Source organism: Arvicola amphibius, chromosome 11, assembly GCF_903992535.2.
Source record: "Arvicola amphibius chromosome 11, mArvAmp1.2, whole genome shotgun sequence".
Taxonomy (NCBI): domain Eukaryota; kingdom Metazoa; phylum Chordata; class Mammalia; order Rodentia; family Cricetidae; genus Arvicola; species Arvicola amphibius.
In genome coordinates this window covers 87,907,069-87,927,587 of record NC_052057.2, presented here as the reverse complement: position 1 = coordinate 87,927,587, position 20,519 = coordinate 87,907,069, and the positions used below count along the sequence as shown (strand labels likewise).

General features: G+C 40.6%; 1 protein-coding gene and 1 non-coding gene across 4 annotated transcripts in view; one reads left to right on the top strand and one right to left on the bottom strand.

Annotated features, from left to right (window-relative positions):
- Positions 1–20,519, bottom strand: part of Mdn1 (midasin AAA ATPase 1) — a 127,061-nt gene that overhangs the window by 63,812 nt on the left and 42,730 nt on the right. For all 3 annotated transcript variants that reach the window (XM_038347377.1, XM_038347378.2, XM_038347379.2), the window contains exons 27-43: positions 19,037–19,178; positions 16,987–17,121; positions 16,770–16,908; positions 16,055–16,193; positions 15,688–15,815; positions 13,775–13,919; positions 11,623–11,752; positions 9,354–9,572; positions 8,503–8,700; positions 7,267–7,475; positions 6,480–6,602; positions 4,323–4,520; positions 3,156–3,263; positions 2,638–2,826; positions 1,004–1,093; positions 660–923; positions 264–525 (exon numbers count right to left, since the gene is read on the bottom strand). In XM_038347377.1, the coding sequence (XP_038203305.1) occupies positions 264–525; positions 660–923; positions 1,004–1,093; positions 2,638–2,826; positions 3,156–3,263; positions 4,323–4,520; positions 6,480–6,602; positions 7,267–7,475; positions 8,503–8,700; positions 9,354–9,572; positions 11,623–11,752; positions 13,775–13,919; positions 15,688–15,815; positions 16,055–16,193; positions 16,770–16,908; positions 16,987–17,121; positions 19,037–19,178 (2,818 nt within the window). The remainder of the gene's footprint in view (positions 1–263; positions 526–659; positions 924–1,003; positions 1,094–2,637; positions 2,827–3,155; positions 3,264–4,322; positions 4,521–6,479; positions 6,603–7,266; positions 7,476–8,502; positions 8,701–9,353; positions 9,573–11,622; positions 11,753–13,774; positions 13,920–15,687; positions 15,816–16,054; positions 16,194–16,769; positions 16,909–16,986; positions 17,122–19,036; positions 19,179–20,519) is intronic.
- Positions 7,992–8,124, top strand: LOC119826935. The gene has a single exon (XR_005287501.1). It is a non-coding gene; the product is annotated as a small nucleolar RNA SNORA51 (small nucleolar RNA).

The window sequence follows — 20,519 nt, the reverse complement described above, 5'->3', positions numbered from 1 at the left end:
CCCAGTAATGGAAGTTATGGACTGACCTGCAGTGGAATAAGCATAAAATGAAGAACATAAAATGAGCTTAGTAACTAGCTATTTTCCTATTGCCTTTTTCAGTACCGTCAATTTGAAATCCTTTCTTTCAGCATTTTACTTTCAAAGTGAACATTCAAGTCATGAGTAGTAATCATTACATGGAATTAAAAATATGACATAACATTTACAAACATTCCTATAAATAGACACAAGATGCCAAGTGTATGATAAGTACATCATACCTGCTTTGGAGTAGGAGTTGATTTTGTTATTGAGTCGCTGCATAAGCAGCAATACTGCTTCCAGTTTGTTGACAATCTCTATGGTTACACCTTTACCATCTTCACCAAGACATTTGGGTTTGTATGTCAGAAGGAAATGGCTCCAGGCTCGCAATACTACTTCTGTGTCATCAGCACTGGTAAGAAGACTGTCCCTTAGCAGTACCCTGAGAGAGCGCTCTACCTTCTCAAGTAGCAGCCTCCAAGGTCGGATAATATCAACCTGCAATTTCCAGAGCACATGAAAAGCCATTGGCCAAAGCAAAAGGATACTGTTATATGTATAGAAAAATCCCTGTAACAGGCCACAAGTTTGTTGTGCTACGCCTGACATTAATATAAAAGTATACCAGGTACCTGCTCAAATCCGCCCAGAAGCTCAGTAGTATCCATTGCACTATTCATTGCCATGATCTTTAAGGTGTGGCCAGTAAGGTGTGCTAGAAGCTGGACCAGGCTGGTCTTGCCCACAGAGGCTGGTCCCACAAGGATGACCATCCAGCTCATCTGCACACATTTCATGATGGGTTCCAGAGACTGTAATGACTGGTGTAGGAGCGACAGGGGCCGGTGGGACGAATGAGGAACATAGCTGCTGCGAGAAAGGACTGAGTAGCCGATCTGGAGGAAACATGGCAGTGGTATGTAGTGAGCTAGAAGCAGCTATGGAAAACTGTCAAAGGGCTATCCCATCTCTTTACCTGAACATCATATGGAGTGATGTGAAACAGTCTAGTCCCCATGTATGGCTTGGAATCGGAAGCAAACACATCCTTAAACACAGTGATGACCTAAAGAAAGATAATGCAACGAGAACATAAATCATTGTAAATTCTTACCAGATGCTAAATGGATCCTCTCAGAGAAGAAGCACAGCGTCAAGCCACCATACTTAAGACAATACCAGCAAATGCTTTCCTTTCCCTTTGAGTTTTCACATGCAAGCATCACGGGATAAGGCTGGGTATTGTAGCACATCTCTATAGTCTACAGCGGTATATCACTTGTATTTTAATAAATAAATCTTGCCAGAAGATCAGAGGCAAAGCTAAAGCCACTAGAGGTCAGGCAATGGTGACAGACACCTTTAACCCCAGGACTTGGGAGGCAGTGAGATGGACCAAGGCCACTGTGGACAACATGAGATCAAAGCAGAAACAAATTCAGTCAGTGGTGGCCTACACACCTTTAATCCCAGCACTAGAGGGAATATAAAATGGGAAGAGAGAGAGAGGCTTAGTCTCTTTTAGTCTTTAGTGGTTTGGCTGCTTTGCTTTTCTGGCTTTTGGGCTGAACCCCAATTTCTGTCTCTGGATTTTTATTATTCGTGCTACAATAATCCCAGCATGGGGCAGCTAAAGAAGGAAGAACACATGTTCATGGCAAGACCTGGCTATATAGTCAGTGCTAGTTCAGCCTTGGATGTATCAAGATCCAGTGTTAAAAATCAAACAAAAAGCACAAACTGTATTAATAAAAGTAACTTGAGCTCAAGAACAGAGTAACGGGGCCAGAGAGATGGCTCAGTGGTTAAGAACACTGACTCTTCTTCAAGAGGACCCCAGTTTGATTTCCAACATCCACATGGCAGCTGAAAATTGTCTGTACCTTCAGTTCCAGGGAATCAAATACCCTCTTCTAACCTCTGTGTGTAGCAATCATGTATGTGATCTAAACATACATGCAACCAATTAAAATTTAGTTACATGGTAAAAAGTAGTTACATGGTTTCAAATTAGTCGTGGAATTATAGTATAAATTAAAATGAAGCCATGGGCAGTACGGCAAATCTTGAGATAAAAGATATGCTACCATTTCCTAAAAACACCAGCACATCTGGGCAGTGTTGGCGCAGGCCTTTTAATCCCAGCAATCCAGTGGCAGAGGCAGGTGGATCTCTTTGAGTTTGAGGCTGACCTGGTCTAAAGAGTAAGTTCCAGGACAGCTAGGGTAGTTATATAAAGAAACTCTGCCATGGGGGTTGTGAGGGGGGAATAAACAAACAAACAGAAAAAAAAATTAGTGCTAACCTGAAGATTATGAGGAAAAATGTACTAGCCAGAGCACTGCATTGGAGAATAGTTATTATTTCCACTTCATAAATTATCATTATCCTAAATTATTCATCTAATCAATAATAGGGACTCCCTGAAACACTGCCTTCACAAAGTTCCAATCAACTACAGGTATACTGATTTCTTTTTAAAGCCTAAGGGAGTCGGTGAGAGATAGACAGGAGAACTAAAATACTAATAATAAACACAAAAGAGGAAGAATGTCATCTTTAGAAGGAATCAGTTCTTACGAAGAAAGATAAATGAAGTATGCGACTCACTTTCTCTTTGTCCTCCCTGGTTCTCATTCTTTCACCATAAACTAGAAACACGTGCTGGCTAGGATCATAGCAGCCAGGAGATTGGTCAACCAGCATCAACTGACACCAGCGGAAAAGGTCTCGGAGGTTGAATTCCCAGGGTCCTCCTTTTTGACCCCATTTCTTCTCAACAGTCACTTCATGATCAATCTAGAAATAAAACATTCTTATTGACAATCATATCCTACCAGACACTGCACTATGTAACACTATATTACACATACACATGGGATTTAAATGGAAATTAATAGGCTTGATTCAAATGGATCCTCCTAACCTAAACTTCCAAATGACTCTGCAAGCATCACTGCTGTGCCCCACACTGTACAGAGGCTGTGGCCATCAGAAGGGTAGCGCACACCCCAATACAAACTTGCAGAATGCTATCATTTTCTCCCATTCGACTGGTAATTTGATAGAGGTTTGTTCTGAGGGAATGCTGGTTCCAAAAAGAAAAGATAATGCAAGTTGGTACTTACATGGTTATTGAAAGCTACCATTTTCTTAACAATATTTTTGTCAATGGCTGGGAACAAAGTACTGGCAATGAACTCCATGTCAACTACCGTAAGGGGATCCACAAAGACCTAAAAAACACAACACGACACAGTATTAATGCTTTTGTCTAGAAAATGACTATATTACCATGCTCTGTGGTAGTTCTACTTAACACTAAAGAGAAATAATTGAACTTTAGAAATTCCTTACATTGAAGAACTATAGTTTCAAAATATAGACAACAGGCTTGGCTTTTAAGTTTTTACCTAGTAAATTAGAGAAGAGACTCATGCAATTCACTTTTAGACTGCATTTGTTGTCAACAATTTCCTACCAGTACTCTTAAATAGTTTCAGACTCAGATAGTATAAACATGGTTGCTATAAAATTTACTCAACTTTTCTGTTTTGATAGTTTTCATAATAAAAATTCTTTCATGCTGTGAATCAAACCAGGGTCCTCTCCAAGAGCAACCAGTGCTCTTAACTCTTCAGCACAATAAACATTAAGTGATCCTCAGAAATTTCTTAATCATCAATGAACAGGATATTAGAACTAACATCCAGAGGTACTTCCAAATTCTAAATTAATCAAACTCTGAACAATATCAACTAAAAAAGCATGCATATAAACATGCCTTTGCAAAAATGAATAAAGATGTAACATTTTTGATTTTGCTAATGATAGATGGAGGGAGGGATACTGTATTTTATTCGTGAAAATTTTTTTTGGAGATAGGGTCTCACGGTGTAGTCCTGGAACTCACTATGTAGACCAGGCTGGCCTTGAACTCAAAAGAGATTCACCTGCCTCTGCTCCCTGAGAGCTGGGATTAAGGCATGTAACACCATGCCCAGCTCAGGTCAGTTCTTTGTTAACAAATTTTAACCCTGAAATACATTACTTTCATTACAAACCTGTAAAAGATCATCACTTGAAATCACTAATGACCAGTCTCTATGGCAGAGAGTATTAACAAAGCCCTGCAAGGGCAGTAACCTCACTGTCTTCTAGCTGGTAAGCAATCAGTCTCTAGGTCGCAGTACAACAAGGTAAGGCAGGGAGGGGGGCCATTCAGCAAGTCCTCGATTACAGACACAGTGGACATGCTAGTATCAACTAGTTTCTAAAGCAGCAGGGAATCTTACCTGAGTGAATCTGTTAAGGAAAGACTTAGGCAAGCCCTTCCTCCCACCTCCTTGTCTAAAGGGATTCTGACAACCAAAAATCCTGGTCTTTTCATGTTGAACTTGAAAACTCATGCCTAACTCTGGTACATAGATTTCTCCTCGATGATCAAAACAAGCATTGAGTCCTTCAAGCACAGACTGAGAAGCCAAGTTAAGCTATTTGAGAGAGAAAGCACAAATATTTGTTTCATTATTTCATAGTATAACTAAAACAAAAGACAAGGAAATAATTATGAGTAGTAAAGTAAAATAGATTTTCTTGACTGAAATGAGAGAAACTCGTTTTATTTCTCATATATTTAAGTGATTTGGGTTAGATGTAAAAAATTATATATAAATTTAAATTTATATAATTTTAGAAATATGCATGACTATAAACCCTGTATGTGGCTTTAAGCTTCTTAGATTTATCTATTTTACTTTATGTGCATTAGCGCTTTACTAGCATGTATGTATGTACACCATATGTGTTCCGGGAGCATGCTGAAGTCAGAAGAAGCTCTTAGACCCTTGGAACTGGAGTTATTAGTGGTTGGGAACCACTAATGTGAATGCTGGAATCTGGAGAGCAGTTCTCTGAAAGAGCAACAAGTGCTTGCAACCACCAAACCATCCATTCTACCCACTGTAAGTTCTTAAGTAAGAAAAGGAAATAAACAGACTAAACTTGAAACAAACTTTTAATCTTGGAACACATTTAATTATATGGATTATAATGAACTTTCACTGGTCTCTGTAATAACATGCTGACTGAACAACATCTTCAAATGGGTTTCAAAACTGTGCTATAACAACACTAAGTGAGTCTGTGTACAGAGGTTTTAATTTTAACCAATTTTTTGTTTTGCAATTGAGGACATAATGAATGAACTAAATATAGGCCTTCAGATTCTGCGTCAGAGCTCACAGATAGGAGACAAACGGTCTTTAGAGAAACTGAAAAAGAGAGTGGAGGAATGTAAACCAATAAAAAGCAGCCACCCGAATTCTTCCTACTAGGACCTCGTCATGTCTTATGAGCATGGCGAAGTCTGTACACTCCCAAACAGAAAACTGCTCTAAGTGGGCATCCAAGCCCAGACTGTCCTTCAATCCCTGGATGCAAGCTTGAATATAGCCATGTGGCCTTCAGCTTAAATCTAAGCTCTCTCTTTTGCTAATAAATATTCTGACCTGCCCCACTCTAGAACCATGGGTACCTATCTCTCCTTGGTATCTGCCCCAAGCAGCAGGCAGCAAATCAGCTGACTGATTCTCATAGAACCCTCCCCTTGAAATCTAGGACCAGAGGAGAGGCCCGTGTCCAGTGAAACTGCCATCCTATCCAGCAACCTTCCGAATTAACACTGAAGAACGCCCAAAAGATTCAATACTTAGCACGTCTTATAATAGGTTTTCAATTTAGATGAGTAATTGTGTGTGTGTCTGTGAGCGCTGGGCTTTTAAATTTTTTTATTTATTTTTTATTTGTGAACATTTGAGTTTTGCCTCCAAGTGTGTCTGTTTGAGGGTGTCCATTCCCCTGGAATTGGAGTTACAGACAGTTGTGAACTACCATGTGGGTGCTGGGAATTGAACCTGGGTCATTTGGAGGAGCAGTCCAAATATATATATATATAGAGAGAGAGAGAGAGAGAGAGACATTGATTATTTACTGTTTTTCTGTTTTTATGTCATTGTGTGTGTGTGTGTGTGTGTGTGTGTGTGTGTGTGTATATATATATATATCTCCAGCTACCCTGGAGTATTATCAAAACCTGAAGTGGTTGACACAATGTGCAAAGCACTTCTGAAATGAATACTTTTCACAAGTACTGGTGAAAACAGCAAGTCTGCCAGACATATGTCAATCAAGAGAGACGTGGCTTCTCTGGTGAAAACTCAGTATGAAGAAGATCCTGGTGAAAGAATGCCGGTGAGTCAAGGAGGACAACATGAGTCATCCTTCTGCATGTGCACTCTGCCACGAGACCTTTCTGACTAGCAAGGACATGAAAGGACTCTTTTACTAGTCTTGTCTGTCCTTGTCATAAGCCCATCCACTAAAATACCTTGTTCTGCACTTTCTGATTGCTTTTTACCCATCTGTGGTCCCATCTTGGTCCTGATACTCACCTCATCCAACACAACCCAATGGCCAGCTTTCAAAGCTGCCAGCAAGGGTCCATCACACCAGGCAAACTCTCCACCTTTGCCACCCTCAACAGGTAGATCCGCTCCAAACAGATCAGTTATGTCCTTGAACAAAAGGTCACACCATTATCAAATAAAAAACAAAATTTATAAAAACAGATCTACTGGAACCTGAAACCCTAAATCTGAAATGATGAATGCTTGGGTGGACCTCACACAATATTCCCTGACCCTCCTCTTTTCTTTTTCCTGTAGTGTTCCAACTATTCCAGACACTATCTACCAGGAGTCCAAGCATGCCCCAAGAATCTTCTGATCAAAACGCACCAAGTACCACTCTCTTTGAACAGATGCTCGGGTCAGTAGCTCTTGGAGATCAACTGGTGAGCTTTAGCACAAACATTACTAGCAAAAGCAGCAACAATGCCGGGGCCATGTTCCCAGATCCTGATTAATTTTTCATCTTTGCCCCATATTTTCATAAGATAATTTTCAAAAAGCCACTTTACCTCTAGGATTTTTGAGAAAGGAAAAAAAATTAAATGGTACATTACATATAGTAATGAGCAGTCCTTTGTCCAAACAAAATTGGAATTAAAACATTAAATAAGAGAAGAATGCAGAAGACTTAGTTTGGAGGCTTCTGGAAGATGTATTACCGCATGACATGGCTGTGGTGCTGAGAGTCATGATTTCTCATCAGGAATCTATAGTAAGGAGACAATCCTACCTCTCTTTATCTCGTGCATTTTAGGTTGCCTATGCTTACCGTCTGCTCTGATAAGTTGATTCGAACCAGGGTATTTCCTGAAGCCTTTGCTAATGCAGCCACCAAACTTGTCTTGCCAACACCAGGTGAACCCTCCAGGAGAATGGGTTTGTTCAGTTTAGCAGCTCTTAAGAGCCTTTGTGCATTCATGGCTGTGGTGCCTGCACTGAGTGCATAGTCAGCAATACTGTGCCCATTCAGGACAGGTCCTTAAGTAAAGAAGAGTAAAGTGAGACACAAGCTAAGGGCAGTCAAACCCTATTCACCTCTCTGCCCACTGTTATCTACCCATCAGGTAGGCTACCACTGGGGACTACTAGTGGAACAAACTGTTTATCCCCTCTTTCAGGTTTCTCCCAGCTTTGGATCTATAAATGCCTTACAGGATTTTGAAGCCCATAAACTACTTTTCTCAACTGTGCCTAGTACAACCATACACATCACAAACACCACAAATACAGATCTAGCTGCTGACATTTTCATAAACTACACTTCGAATACTATACATCCTTAGTACAGGCCATCACTCTGAGTAGGTATTTCAATAACTGTCACTGTGTCTCTGCACATTTCGTGTGCTCAATAATTATTCTTCTTAGAAGAAAGAACTAGATAACAGATGAGCCCGACATGAAAGCAACAGTAATAAATGTTAAGAGTGTTGTAGGAGGTGTGAAATCACGTCAGAGATGCTGGGCTCAATCCTAGCACAAAACTAATAAACAGGCCTCCTTGTGCTTACCACAGGCTGTGTTCTTGCACTGGCTGTATAGAAAGAGGAGGCATAATAAAGCCACCCCATGTACACCTCAGCCCAGGCCACTGTGCCTGGTCTGTATTGTGAATGGGGAGACATGGAAAAAAAAAAAAAACTAATAAATATCTGGCAGAAGCAATTTAAGGAGGGAGAAGCAGGAGAGCGCGATCTGCTGTTTTCGCTACTGCTCATCTACCCGAGCCATCAACAGACATTTTCTCCGCCTCTGCACAAGTGCCAGGCCATGTGGCAGATGTCAGGAGAGGAAGACTGAGGAAAACCACCAGCTCTTAAGGACTCACAAACCTATTTTTCAAAACAGAATAGAATTATAGTCAGGATGCACTGTAAGACAAGGCCATGTGCTTTGCTAGCTTTAGTGGGGTGTAGAACTTCAGCACAGGAAAAATAATCCTGAGTAACACACACAAAACTAAATTTTTACAAGCTCCAGGAAGGGAACTTAAAACCACTCTTACCTCTTGGAATAAAGAATGGGTGAATGCCCCAAAGGTCATCTACACCAGTGAATTCTTTGAGTTTGAGTCTATCATAAATCTTCAGTTCATCTTTTTGACATTCTGTCAGTCGGACTACCTTGGAAAGTTTCTTTATTAGGAATTTCAGACATTCTTCTCGAGCCAGGAGGGCCGTACCGAACCCAGAGGAAGTTACCCCTATAAGAGAGTATCAGAACATGAGGGAGCAGCTCCATCAAGCCCACTGTGATCAGCAAGAGCACAGACCTTTTCTGATGAAAAGAACCTCAGCAGAGCTACAGACTAAACAGAAGGTCCAATGTAAAGCAACCCTGAGGGAAAGGAAGAATGCAAACCCAACATTCCCCCCAATTTATGCACCATCAATAAAGCAGCTTTTTCAGTGATGGAATTGATGTCACCCAACCAAAAACTGATCTGGGGACAATATACAGCTCTATTCGTCATCTGAGTCCTCAATTTACTTATTATATGTATGTGTCTGTGCAGAGGAATGCACCCATGTACCAAAGCATATGAATAGAGGTCACAGGACAGCTTGTGAGTCAGTTCTTTCTACCACAATGTGGATCTGATGGATCAAACCCAGGTCATTTACTCTTGGTGACAAACACCTTTATACACTGAGCTTTCTAACTGGCTGACCAATTAATTTAGGACCTAGTCTACCTTTGAAAAGTGCCAACTTTTTCAAAGAATATGAGGAAGGAAAGGGGCTATTCTGAGTGTTGAAAATATCCAATTAAAGTGATTCTAAAAATAGATGATCTGGTTTTGCTTCCTTTCCCCACTCTGTCTGGACAAGCCTGCTGTCCCAAGAGAAAACATACCAGAACCTATTCCGTCTATATACACGAGGCATGCGGCGTGGACAAAAGACATCACAGTAGAGATGGTCTCTAGCCTTTTCACAGCAGCTTCCTCCGCCATGGAGTTCATGAAGTTAACCCAAGACAGAACATCTCTGATACTGACCACACACTTCCGTCCAAACTCCTGGTGGGTCAGCCAGTCAAGGAAATCCATCATCACCTCGGCTATGTCAGCCCCTTAGAATGAAGCAAAAGTAACCGTTTTCTATGAAACATCCCAGAACAGTGGGGAGGTAAGATCTATGCTTCTTAGCTGACATGAAAAACTTTGTGAACGTGGACCTGTCGGCATTCTTTCTACCATAACAAGTAATGCCAGCTTCTCAGTGGTGTTACTTCAGTTCTTTCATTTATCTGTGTGGTTCTCTAATCTAGGAATTAATCTAGCTGACAAATGGAGTGAGGCTTCACACCAGTTTGTCTCATGATTCAAAGTGAATGGCTATTCTCATAAAAATTATCACAAAGTAATTGAAAATAGTCAGGCGGTGGTAGAGCATGCTTTTAATCCCAGAACTCAGGAGGCAAGTGAATCTCTGTGTGTTCAAGGTCAGCCTGGTCTACAGAGTGAGTTCCAGAACAGGTTCCAAAGCTACGCAAAGAACCAGGGCTGGAGAGATGGGCTTCTCTTTCAGAGGTCCTAAATTCAATCCCCAGCAATGACATGGTGGCTCATCGCCATCTAGTGGGACTGATGCCCTCTTCTGGCATGCAGGCATATTACACACACACACACACACACACACACACACACACACACACACACACACACTTTAAAAATGAAATAACATCCTTAAGTAGTACATAAAGATTCAAAGCATTATCGGTGAAATGTAAAGAACGTTGTATAAAAACTTCTGAAATGAACAGCAAACACTTGGAGATAGGGAACAAGCCAAGTGTGATGAACATGCTTGTTATTCTAGTGTTTGGAAGGTTGAGGCAGAAGGATCATAAGTGTGGAGCTAGCCTACGCAACCTTGTCAAGACCCTCTACCCAAACAATAAACAAACAGAAAGACTTTACGCTGCGTCACTGATCCGCTGCCAGGTGAAAACTGAACATGATGGTGCAGTGTCTCTAGCTCGCCATGCTCCACGTGTCTAATCTTTAAAAAGGAAGCCTATGCTGGGCGACTGCAGGACAGCAGGGCGAGAGCAGGTGATATGGAGGCCATTCTCACAACTGTCCAGTTCCAGAACCATCTTTCAGGACTGCTTCAAAAGCATGTCCAGAGAAAATAATCCCAAAGAGGCATGTGGCTTTTCTGTGGAAAAGGGATCTATCTACAAGGTACTGTATGTGCAGTCTCAGAACCAAATCTAGATTCCTAATTTAGCCCATTTGGTGTCTATAATAAAAAGGTACATTAAATGAATAACGAATATAAGCTTTAAAAAAATATTTGGAGCCATGTGGTGGTGGCACACAACTGTAACCCCAGCACTGGGGAGGTGTTGGGAGGCAGAGACGGATGGATGTCAGTGAGTCTGAAGCCAGCCTGATAAACAAAGCAAGATCCAAGACAGCCAGGAATGTTGCACAGACAAACCCTGTCTTAAAATACAAAAAACAAACAAACATGAAACATCAACAAGAAAAAGTTTAATGTTTTAAGACTTGCCAACTCCAGTTCACTTGTATGTGAGTTTTTAAATATTATTCTGATTTCTTTTTGCTTGAAGGTTTTTATAGTAAGATGAAAATTTGAAAGCAGAATAGAATAAAAGATTCATTTATTAATAATTAAATAAAAACTCGTCACAAAAGTAATGATTAAAAGGGCTAGGGATACGGCACTTGCCACCCAAACCTAAAAGGACCTATGTTCAGATCCTTGATGCCCATGGGTAGGCACTGTGTCTTCTTTATAATCTCAGTTTAAGATAAAGGAGATTCTGAGAGCAAGCTGACAAGAATAACCATATTGGTGTAGTCTGGTTGACTGAAAGACTCTGCCTCAAGGAGGAAGGCAGAACAATGGAAGCCAGTTTCTAACTTGAGTCTGTCTCAATGTGTCTACATACATGTAAAATTTGCATACATACATATACAAACTACGTAAAAAATTAGAAGTCTTTCAGAAGAGGCAAATGCTGTATTTCCCACAGATGTATTGTGTTCCTATTTTTGTCTCTTTCAGTTTTATAACACACTGACTATACACAAGTAATGTTCCATAAAAGACGCCCTTTCACCCATCACCAGCACTGTATGCACACTCACCTTTATGACCTAGTCTGCCCAGAGACAATCCTGGACGAAGATTGTGATTTATTATTTGAATTAAGTCTTCACGCTTTGTGCTCTGAGGGCACCATATTTCTGTAAATCGATTTCTTAAGGCAGGAGACAGCTGTAAGGAACACAATGGCTAATGAAAACTAAAAACTTCTGAAGCTAAAGAGTTAGTCCTTTGAAAAGAATGTTAGCAGTGACTCCACCACCATCTAATCTTTCACAAATAAAAACTTATTTTGCTCTTGCAGTCAGCTTCTACTACGATCTACATTTTCAAACTCAGAACCGCTCATGTCCGAAGTTTGCAGTGTTGCTCATCTGCCATCAAATTTTCAGTAACGACCGTCTATCTGGTGTAATTACAGAGGGATCAAGAACAATGTCTGTACCAAGGAGCAGTTCCCCTAAGTTGTTTCCCACATTCACACATTCACAATTCACAATGTCTTTAGTACTTGCTCTACTAAGAGCTTAACAGTATCTATCAGAGACACAAAAGCAAAAGGTAGCTTTCCCTTAGGTAAAAGATAGCCACTTTGTGTTATATAAAGTGTAAGCATATCTGGCAGGTTAGTTAATATAAACAATTCTTTTGCTGTTATTGTGGAGTGGGGAGGTTTAATGCAAAATATTACAATTCTTTATTTTCCAAAATTAAGCCAGTTCTATAAGATTACCATAATTTGCACACACAGTAAGAGCATGACAGGATAGCTCACAATACACAATGGCCAGAAATCTGAGCCCAGGTGTATAAGGCAGTGTTCACTGCCACCCATATTCTGTGTGGGAGTGAGTGGCACTCCCAGGACAAAGCATGTATGTCATGTGTTCAGAGCAAAGACTTCAGCAAAGTGGCATGATACAAGATGGCAACAGTTGTCAGGAATACTGTGCATCACTAGATGCTTTTTGGCTGTACATATTCAGAAACCCTTTACTACTACCTAATTTTTCATGTTCCCCATATTCATTGACATAATTCTTTATGTGGTGACAAGCCACAGTCTAAGGACCTGAGCTCACCAAATAGGATACGATATATACTTCCTAAGGGAAAGCAGTGATTTGGTTCTAGCCCTGGCAGTGACAATCAGAAGGATCTTGGGGTTCTTCCTAGGGCGCCCTGTACTTACTAAGAGTGTTCTCAGTGTACTTAGCTAGGAAACACTGCTGTTTTCATTTCAAGCATTTGTGTGTGGTACACAGTCTGTGTGTTCGTGTGTTCACGGTGTGTGGGAGTGAATGTAAACTATCTTGAAAGCAGATCTTTAGAGCACAGCAACATTCTTTTTCTCTCATGCTACTAAAAAAGCAACATGTTCACATTTCAGGCACCCAACAAATAAGAGCCATACACTTCATTGAAAATCAATTCATTTTTCATCCAGGCACTCAATGCTTGCACTTCTCACCAAACGTCCCCTGAGCTTTTTGAAACCATAGGATTGTTGGTTTCACTGATTTTAAGTACAACCTTCTGAAGAGAAGAAACTTTACTTACAATGTTGGTGATTCACATAACCTGTAAAAGTATAAATAGGTTCTATCTATGAAACTATGTGTCCCGGTAGGCTTCAAGAGTGTTGTAGACCTTCAATCTCCCAAATGCTGAGATGCATGCATCCAGGCATGCACCACTATGACTAACTAACATTGCTGTGATATCTATTTGACACTTTACCATCACTTGTAAGACCACTCTAACATTTAAGAAAGCAAAGTACTATCTGTACATGGTGGCACATGCATTCCTGGGAGGCTGAGGCAATGAGTTCAAGAGCTTGGTTATGCAGAGACTCTGTCTCAAGCGCAAACACAGAGACTGGAAGAATCTCTCAAAGTAAGATATTAACCAGAATAGTCAAGGGTCAGACAGAATGAGAGCAACTCAGAGTAACAAGTCAGTGAGGAGAGAAATTCATGACAACTTGGATATATAGCATGAAATGGCAAATACAGAAATGTCTATAAGAATGTTCAATAATGATTATAATTATACATATATTTTAATGAGTTTATGATCTATCACTGAATTGTTAACCACTATACAAATGTAGTACAACACACACTTATGGGTGTCTGTAAACTGAAGGAAAAAACTAAACCAAAATTCTGCTCTAGGAAGCAATTTTACCTCCTTTTTCCCAAAGTCGCCCCCAGGGTTCATGGTTGCTAAGATCTGGAAATGTTTCCCAGCAGTCAAGAGCTCTACTTCATTGCCCTTATCACCTGGGCTGCCCTTCTCAGCCAATACCAGAGACTTTTCCACTTCAAGGACACTAAAAGAAAAATTGGGAAAAAAAAAATTAGGAAAGGCTTACGTATTGTATGCTGTGGATGCCAACATTCTTTTAAAAAAACAAAACCTAAGTCCTCTGTGCAGGTTTAGTGGCGCCCCACCATACATTGTCTGGGTGATGGAGGCTCATTATATGGCCTATGCTGGTCTAGAACTCTCCATCCTCTGCCTGAATGTGGGATTGCAGGGATGCACTTCCATACACTTGAGGAAGCTTCTTATTTTGGGTGTATGTAGGCCTTTGTGTTCCACAGCACAAAGGGGAGGTCCAAAGACAATTCTGGGCATGGGTTCCCTCCTTTCACCAAAGGGGTTCAGAGGAACTTTTTGTTTTGTTTTTTGTTTGTTTGTTTGTTTTGTTTTTGAGATAGGGTTTCTCTGTAGCTTTGGAGCCTCTCCTAGAACTAGCTCTTGTAGCCCAGCTCTTGTAGACCAGGCTGATCTTGAACTCACAGAGATCCACCTGCCTCTGCCCCCCCCCCAAGTGCTGGGATTTAAAAGTGTGCACACAACTGCCTGGCTCACAGGGACCTTTACACAGAGCCTTTTTTACTAGCCTAGGGACATACTTTTGATAAAACAAACCAATTTCTTTTTCTACGTTGACCTACTAATGCACCATCATGATGACAATAGGTGTCTTAAATGCAAGGGTTCACTGTTACACCGTTCCTAATACCCCAAAGTGGAAATAACAAAACTACCAAAAACTAGTGAAATGATGAACAAAATGCTACATTTCCAATGCTGCTATAGTAATTAAAGAAACACAGATACTCTATACTGTGATAAGGAGGAACTTGAAAATATGAATATAGAGCTGCGTGGGCATGGAGGCTTATGCTGGCATTCCCAGCACTTAGAGGACTGGTGTCAGGCTGATGCTGGTCTGGGCTATCAAGTGACTTTCAGACTTCAGACTAGGGAGACAGCTCAGCTGACACAGTGCTTGCCGCACAAACATGAGGACCCGAGTTTGGATTCATGGGACTTTTTGGCAAGAGTCTAGTCAAACTGATGAGCTCCAGGTTCATTGAAAGACTCTAAAAAATAAAGAGGAGAACACTGAGGAAGACACCCAAATGTCGACCTCTTCCACACACACTCCTGTTCACATGTACAAACACAATCATATCAAACAGGTATTATCACAGAGAGTAAGAGAATAAAACATTTATATGAAAGACTCAGAAAAGACAAAACCGTGGAGAAAAAGTTAATTAGTGGTTGCCTGGAATGGGTAAAATCCAGAATTAACTGTTCATGAGAGGTACTACTCCATGACGTCAGTGTAAACTCAACTGTGGTAACTGAAAATCTCAGTTCACTAAACACCTAACCATAGTTATAACATAAGGAAGGTACATCTTATGGTATACAATACCCCAATAAGACAAAAAAATGGTTATCACTGTATCAGGACTAATAGAGGATGTGAAACTGTCTTAGAGTTATCAAATTTAGGATTCTAATACTAGCTTCCTTTAAAGAATTAAGTTATAAAGTGTAAGCATAAAATCTTCTGCTTTTAAAAAACTATTGTAACTTGAGCTCATTTGGCTTGAGCTCTATCATCCCACACTGATTACTGAGGAAACAAATGAAAACAACTGTCTCATCCCTAAGCCAAAGGACAGGGACCCCTGCCCATCCCATCATTTTCTATGCACTAAGCGTGGAGAATTAACAAACACAAGAGATCAAAACCAGGTCAACAAATTCATCAACAAGCCCCTCACTTGTATTACCTGTTCAGTCTTTCCAGGACAGAGTCATCCGCCAATGAGATCTCATCTAAGAGGAAAAAGCTGTCCTCCTTTATGGCCAGAACCAGTGGTCCATCGTGCCACTCAAAGAGTCTTGTGTCCATTTCTTCCTATGATTTGGAAAGAAGGAGGAATTAAACACACATAGTTAGATGTCTGAGGAAAAACACACATTCTTCAAGAAGCAAGGGTCTATGAAAGGGACAAAATTTGTGAAGATCCCCTATAGACGAGTGAAGTACACACATATACATACATCTGAACTGTATCTTCCACTATGAATCCACTTACATGAACTTAGCAAACCATAGTTTGTTAAATAAACATCAACATTTGCTACTAGACAAACCTTGTCATTTGGCTTCTGTCTCACTGGCCTTAAGCCCCCTAGAAAGTCTGATGTCTCCATATTTAAGTGGCAGTTGACTGAGTATAGTTTCCGATTTGCCAAGGCTGCAAACATTTGGCAGATGGTAGTTTTCCCACACCTATTAAAAATATGCATCAGATTAATAAGTAGCATCTGTTCCAACTACATAGCCACAGACATTGTATCAGCAAGAGATGAGGCACAATAAGACCACATTACAAGTATAATTTAACTCAAACCCCTGCAAGCCAGGCTCATGTTGTTCCTTTGCAGAGCATTAGTGCCCTCCCAAATCCTTCATACAGAAGGCCATCAACTACAAATACTTCATTCGTTTAGTTCTACCAACAGCAATCAAGGGAGAGGAAGAAACAATCCTTACAGAGTCTCCAAGACTCTAGCAACTTCTCTCCACACCTACTGAATACATTTGAAAGAATAAGTGGATAAAAATAGTTCCCAATGGCATAGCAGGAGAAAACATTTGTTTCCATAAGTGAAGGATTTTGTATGAAGGGAAAGAAATAACACATCTTGCTTTAAAGGAAAGGGAGGAAGAGAAAGGAGAAAAGACACCAGTGAGAAAGAAAGGGAAAAGAAACCCCTAGGTGCTTCACCCAGCCCTGAAGGAGTAGCCTAATGCCATGGCAGCGAAACTGGGACTTCTCAATGAGCTATGGCTTCAGAGATTTACCCAGTGTCTCCAACCAGCAACACAGGTTCACCAAATTCCAGCGCTCTGCCCACCAGCACTGCTAGTCTCCGCATGCCTTCGGTCCATACTACATGGCTGAACTTAGACTCCAACAGACTTGACTGGGCAGACGATTTACCTATCAAAGCAGAATAAAACTTTAGACTCTAATGAGCACAATTTTATTCATGTTCTTATGGTGTTTGGGTCTACTCACCCAGCAACTTTAGAACATTTTCTTTGGAGAAAAGAGACTGAGGACACAATTTTTTCTTGAAATGTTTTTCAAGGACTTCTTGAATTACATCAGCTTCCTCCTGCTTCCGGACTCTGCCCGCCAAAAGCATGAAACCTGAAGGTTGAAATAAAGGGACAAGTAAGCATCTGGTAATGATAGTGAAGAATGTGAGAAAATGAAATGAGAGCAACTGAAACCCGCTGTTGCTGAAGCAGCGATCTAAAGAGCCACCCTAGGAAAAGAGTCTAGGACACCAACCACATGCTAGAGCCATGCCCCAACAATGTGATTATCATGTATTTCAAACACAAATGAGCAAGCGTGTATACCAAAAGATGTACATGAATGTTCAGAGCAGCTATCTTCATAACAGCCCAATTAAATGATCTAAATATTTGTGTGTTTCTTGCCTTATAGCCATATAATTTTAAGAAAAAAAGGATTTGGTCCCTCTGTACACAAAGTCAGAACCTCAAGAGTATGCACTGTAGGATCCCATGTAGGTGAAGCTCATGAGAAAATTAGAATTGATTACCTCCACTTACAAGAGAAAGAAGTCGTCAGGCTTGGTAAAAAAAAAAAAAGCCTGTAATCTTATGAAAGATGAGGCAGATGAGTTTAAGGCCAGCCTGGCTATAGCAAGTCCCAGGTCTACGGACTACACAATGAGTACCTTCCTCAAACAAACAATCAAATGAAGGAAGCGTCTGAGATTTGGGAATATCAAAATCTCAGTGTTAGTAGTGACTTACACGGATACACACACAGATCAAATTGCTTCATCATGTGCTACAACTTTAAAGAAAAGCATAAAAATGTGTTATCTATCACCTCCAACAAATTCTCATTATGCCACCAGGCTCAACTCAAACTTCTAGCTCTCCTGCTTCAGTCTATCTGCTAGGATTACAGCACACTGGTACTACCCAGCTCATAGGGGCATCATAATCAACAGACTGCCAATTGCCACTTTTAACCAACACAGCTCCCAGACGTGTCCAGCCATTGTGCTAATCTTGAAGACCTAATATCATCTTGCCCACCTTGGCATGCCCTTTCTCCAAGTCGTCCTCTCCTATAACCTACCTTATATTCCAAAAACAACAGATCTGATGCAGAAACATTCTTTGATAGGATTCAAACCTACTCTCAGGCACCAGAAACTTTCCTACTGCTGACAGGGTACCGTGTGGTCAACCCTAAGAAAATGATCAACCACGCTATAAACTAATACGCCTAACTACACCTACTTCTTGTCTTCCAAAGCTGGTTAGCTCCTATGACAGAACTAAAGACATTAGATTCTGTTCCACGTCCCACCCATCCCTAGCAAGTCATCCTAACATAGCTATACTGAATAAACTCCTTTCCTACTTCAGCATTTTGTCCAGTAGGATGTTTGAAGTAGTCAGAACTAACCCACTAAGGGACCATCCTCCCTAAGCTGGAATTCTGTCCCAGGACTCTATAACAGCAGGATTAATCCCCAGCAAACCATCACCTTAGTACCAGAGAGGGAAATAAAAAACTCTCACAGGCCAATTTTACTTACGTTCTTTATTTTTTTAAAAGGGCTATATTAATGACTTTCCAAATCAGAAGAGTATAAATGCTTTCCTTGATTCATGTCAAATAACAGTGTTTGGACTATCTCTGGTCATCACACTGAAGGTAACAAGCTCCCAATCTCCTGTGCAATTCCTAAAAGGGCCATGTTAGAGCCTACCTCCACACACAGCCACTCAGAGTAGGGTGAGAACACCCACAGAAGCTGGGCACAGGGCTTCATGTCTAAAATCCCAGCACTCACAGGCAGTGGCAAGAGAATTACAGAAGAGCCAAAGCTAAAAAGAAAACCACACGGGAACAGAGGCCTGCCTGCCAGAACTCTAACTGTTCACAAGAGCAATGGGAGCTGAAGGGGAAAGGCTGCTTCTGGAACAAGTCAGAAAATGAATGTACCACACACAATTTAGAAAGCATTTGTTTTAATAACACATCTGGCATCATTTTATGATTTAAAACATACCATCATTGGCTAAATGTTGTAGCCAATCATAGTCCTTCTCAGTCTGCTCAGCCAATCTGTATCTTTCAGCCCATCGGAACAGATCTCGAAGGGCAATAAACCCCTGCTTTCCAGCAAACACCGAGGAACGTCTACGGTAGGACTATTAAAGTATAAAAACAAATAACTGATTCTTACTATACTAGATAGAAAGCATAAATTATATTTTACACAAATTATTTAACAAATTTATTTTACTAGATTTAACTTTTTAGAAATGAGAAAGACCTGCAATTATCTGGAAAAAATGTTAAAATAGCAAAATAAAAAAAATTTCTATCTCCCATACAGAAAGAAAACAATCTGAATAGTATGAAGGATAAAAGAAATTTTGGCTAGGAGTGAGCAGAACGCGTGTGCTATGAAAGGGGAGAAGGACACAAGGGCTAGAGGGGAAAAGAGAGCAGGGGGCACAGGGAAAAGTAAGGGCACAGAGTGGGCTACCAAAACTAACGATACACACAGTCCCTTACATAAACCAGTTACGATGTAAAACAATTACAAAATACAATTATAAAAAACAGGAGGAATTTGAGCATATATCAGAAATCATTGAGTTAACTGCCTTTGAACTGTTGATCAAGGAGGTTCAGGAAGCCCCAAACAACACATACTATTGTCATTGCTCTTGGCTGCCCACTATAACTAGGTGGCAAAAACCTACTCCTGAAGACACCACATACTTCGTTGCAGGACACAGAAATTATGTTGGAACTGATCTGGAATCTTCCTCCCTGCTAACTAGCTTTCAGAGTATAAAAGGGAACTACATAGTCTGCTGGGGGAGAAAAAGTCCAGCAGTGGACATGAATGTTACAACACTGATCAGCCAGGCAAACTTTACCCGCTGATACAACAGCGCCATGGTTATGCAGGTAATTAACTGCAATCTTATTGTATGAGGCCTGTTTCCCAGGAGGAACTCAGGCCTGGTAATGTAAACCTGATCAAAATCCCATGGCTAGTGAAGACATAGGTCCTAGGGCAGAACCTACTACCAATGCTTTACTTGAAGAGACATCTCATTATCTGCCTTCTACTTTTGTCTTTTAACATTGGCCAGAGAAATGTCTTTTAGCAGTAAGCAGCGGTCAATGCAAATAAATAAAGACTTAATAACTGTTCAAACTGTTGAGTATACATGATTATAAATAAATGTTCACCTCTAAATGGGACGTTTATATCAACTTCAGAAAGGCTTAGAAAACTATATGGAAGGAGGGAGGAAGAATTCAAGAGCTGGAAGATAGGGAAGAGCACTGGGAAAGGCTGTCATTTGACATGGCTGCACTCATGAATTCAGAGCACCTATGGTCACCTGCATAACAAAATCAAACAAGTCAAAATTCAAACATGGAAGGAGGAGGGGCTCACAGGCCCCACCTAAATGAAGCTGATACACTACTGGTAAGTGATCAGTACTGAGGGAGGAGGAATCATTTCT